Genomic DNA, 2,673 nt, shown 5'->3' with positions numbered 1-2,673 from the left:
ACTGCCATTAAGACACTGAGCTTGTTCGCCTTGATAGCTTGTAGCACGGATTCATCAATTACAGAGTTCAAGGGCAGAGCACTCATGGGAGGGGAGCTTGCAGGACCGGAAGTTGCTCTGGTGAGTCAGGGAGTGAGCGGGGAGCGGATGTGAAGCCCTGGAACATGACTGTGCACAGCTGTAGGTTTTACAAACACTGTCCCACAGGCTCTCCTCCGCTTCCTTCCGACAGAATCGGAACACGCGCATCAAAGCCGTCAGCGCTGCTCCACAAACAGGGAGCTGGGCTGGGCTGACTGGAAATATCAAGGAGAAGCTGGCTGGGTGAGACATGGACCACAACGGTGACTGTCAGGAGGGAGTGACAGGTGGTCTGAGGAGAGGTACGAATAAGAAATCATGACGGAGAGATAAAGGAACACAGGGGATTGTCATGGCCACGTGGTTTTGGCTGTTGCATGTTGGAGCAGTGTCAGATCCAGACATTTTATGGAATTCATAAAAGAAAGAGGATGTTTAGCAATGGAGAGGATGTACAACTGAGTGCTCAGCATGTTGACTTTGGAACTTCGTTTTGGTTCCATTGGTCCTATCTGGCGCAAAGGGCTCTCTCTGGCATTGCATTGATGGGAGAAATAAAACTCATCTATGCTTTACGTCATTGCAACCTGAAAATATCATCAAAGCACAGGGACATAGAAAGCTTTTACTAAAGTGGAAGTGGCACTCGATACCTGCTAAAGTCGTTTCTGCGCACCTGTCCGTGTACGGGATCTTAGGTCCTCAACAAAGAACTCATAGCAATGTACTCTCAAGATGATCGGCTTAGATCTGAGAGGGCTGGTGGAGCCTCTGAAAACGTAATGCTGAGGGACAGCCTCCTCTGTGCTGACTGAGCAGGATGTCGTCTGTGCACTCAAAGCGGAGGCACTCTGAGTGAGAGGGACTCTACCGCCAAGTCTACAGGGATCGCTCCCATCAGAGAAAACGACACCCCCCAAACCACAGATTCTTCCACTGTACAGGAAATTCAGCTTCACTGCAGTCTTATGGGACCACCATTGTACGTGCAGTCTGTCACTGACCAAGATGTCACTATGCAGCACATGACTGTGACAGGGCTGACCACTGGAAGAGTCTAGAGATAGTATACCAAATTCAGGGAGTGAGCAGGAACGCGTAGCTCCTGCTTGGCTTTGAGCCTACTGGGCAGGGGCTCAAGTTTGCCTCTCATGGTGCAATATCCCCTTTTGGAGAGGTGTGCAAGACATTGAAGATGCACTTGGCCCACACACTGGTTCACTGTGTATGTGGCCAATGCTTGACATCAGGGATGAGTCTGGAAGCCTCTTTGGGTGGGGTTCTGCCTCTTCGGGGGAGCTGAATTGATTAACACAGTTCAAAGTTCACGTTTATATGGACATTTAACTAAGGAATGTTCTAAAAACAAACAAATGCTATATTTGATAATCAGCCAGCAGTCAGCCTCTCTTTAAATTTCATAATCAGAGAAAGAAGGTGGGACGAACCCACTGCTGGAATCCTGCTAAAATCAGGCCTCGCAGGAAGGGAAAATGGTTTCGCGAGGATATTTGTTGCACATTTATTGTTTCCTTCTGAAAACGTCTCATTAGGAGCTTCAAGATGTGCTGCGTTAGAGCAGGCAGAGTCAGGGCGCAGGGCCTTCTGCTCTCCTGTCTCCTCTCTTGCTCCCAGCTGAGCACTGTTAAGATTTTAAAACTTAAGGACTGAGTCTAGCAGGGGGGCGGGGAGGTGGGGCTATTTCAAAGGAGATAAACGGTTTGCACACTTGTATTGCCACTTCTTAGTCTTCTAAATTTTCCGTCATGAAATCAGAGTGATGCCGAGTCCAGCTCCTTCGGAGGGCTTGGCTTTGGTCTTTCTCCTCCCCTTTCCTCTTCCCTTCTCCCTGCCATCTCTCGCTTAACCTCCCCCTCCCCCCGCCCCGTCTCTCGCATATCCGCTCCACAAATACTTGCTGATTTCCAAAGGGCATAGTTCTCCAGATTCCTGGCAAGTCCGTGCTTAAGCATCACTGCCATTATCCGCGAGCTCGTCACCCTCGTTTATTAACCGCGCCTCCTGGGGACGGGGATGGCGTGTGGAGCACTCACTCTGGTACTGCAGGAAGGTGTGCATGACGACGCTGAACGCAGTCGAGAAGTAGTTGAAGAGCGTGAGCTTGATGAAGGCAGAGGTGCCGCTGGAAAACAGGTAGCTCCCGAGGTACATGAGCGGGATGACGGACCAGCCGTACAGCAGGAAGATGAGCATCGTGCCCAGGAAGTGGTAGTGGTCCACCAACGAGTTCACCCCGCAGTATTTGAACACGCCCTGAGACAGAGGCAGACGGAAGGGCAAGATGAAGGACGCTGCGCAACGGGAGGTCAAGCCAGAGCACCCAGGAGGCGACAACCTTGTCCGGCCGCGGAGCTATTCATTACGCTCATCAGTTGACCCATTAAAAAAAAAAAAGCCTTAGCTTATGAGCAGGAAGTAAACCACCGCTTCCTCAATAGAGGACTTTCATGAACAGACGGACTATACTTGCATTTTGTTTTTTTTCCCCCCATTTGGAACAGGATTGCTTTTTATTCTCCACCTGCTATGATTAAAGTCAAAGGAATTATGTTTGCATTAAGCCCAAGTCTG

At 49.9% G+C, this 2,673-nt stretch overlaps 1 protein-coding gene across 1 annotated transcript in view; it reads right to left on the bottom strand.

The window, feature by feature from the left end:
- The window catches only part of LOC105306061 (ATP-binding cassette sub-family A member 3-like), a 123,654-nt gene that overhangs the window by 27,085 nt on the left and 93,896 nt on the right, over nucleotides 1-2,673 (bottom strand). The window contains exon 22 of the mRNA XM_023523813.1: nucleotides 2,050-2,355. Coding sequence (XP_023379581.1) covers nucleotides 2,050-2,355 — 306 coding nt within the window. The remainder of the gene's footprint in view (nucleotides 1-2,049; nucleotides 2,356-2,673) is intronic.

This window comes from Pteropus vampyrus, unplaced genomic scaffold (genome assembly GCF_000151845.1).
Source record: "Pteropus vampyrus isolate Shadow unplaced genomic scaffold, Pvam_2.0 Scaffold417, whole genome shotgun sequence".
NCBI classification, from domain to species: domain Eukaryota; kingdom Metazoa; phylum Chordata; class Mammalia; order Chiroptera; family Pteropodidae; genus Pteropus; species Pteropus vampyrus.
This window is presented reverse-complemented; position numbering and strand designations above follow the sequence as displayed.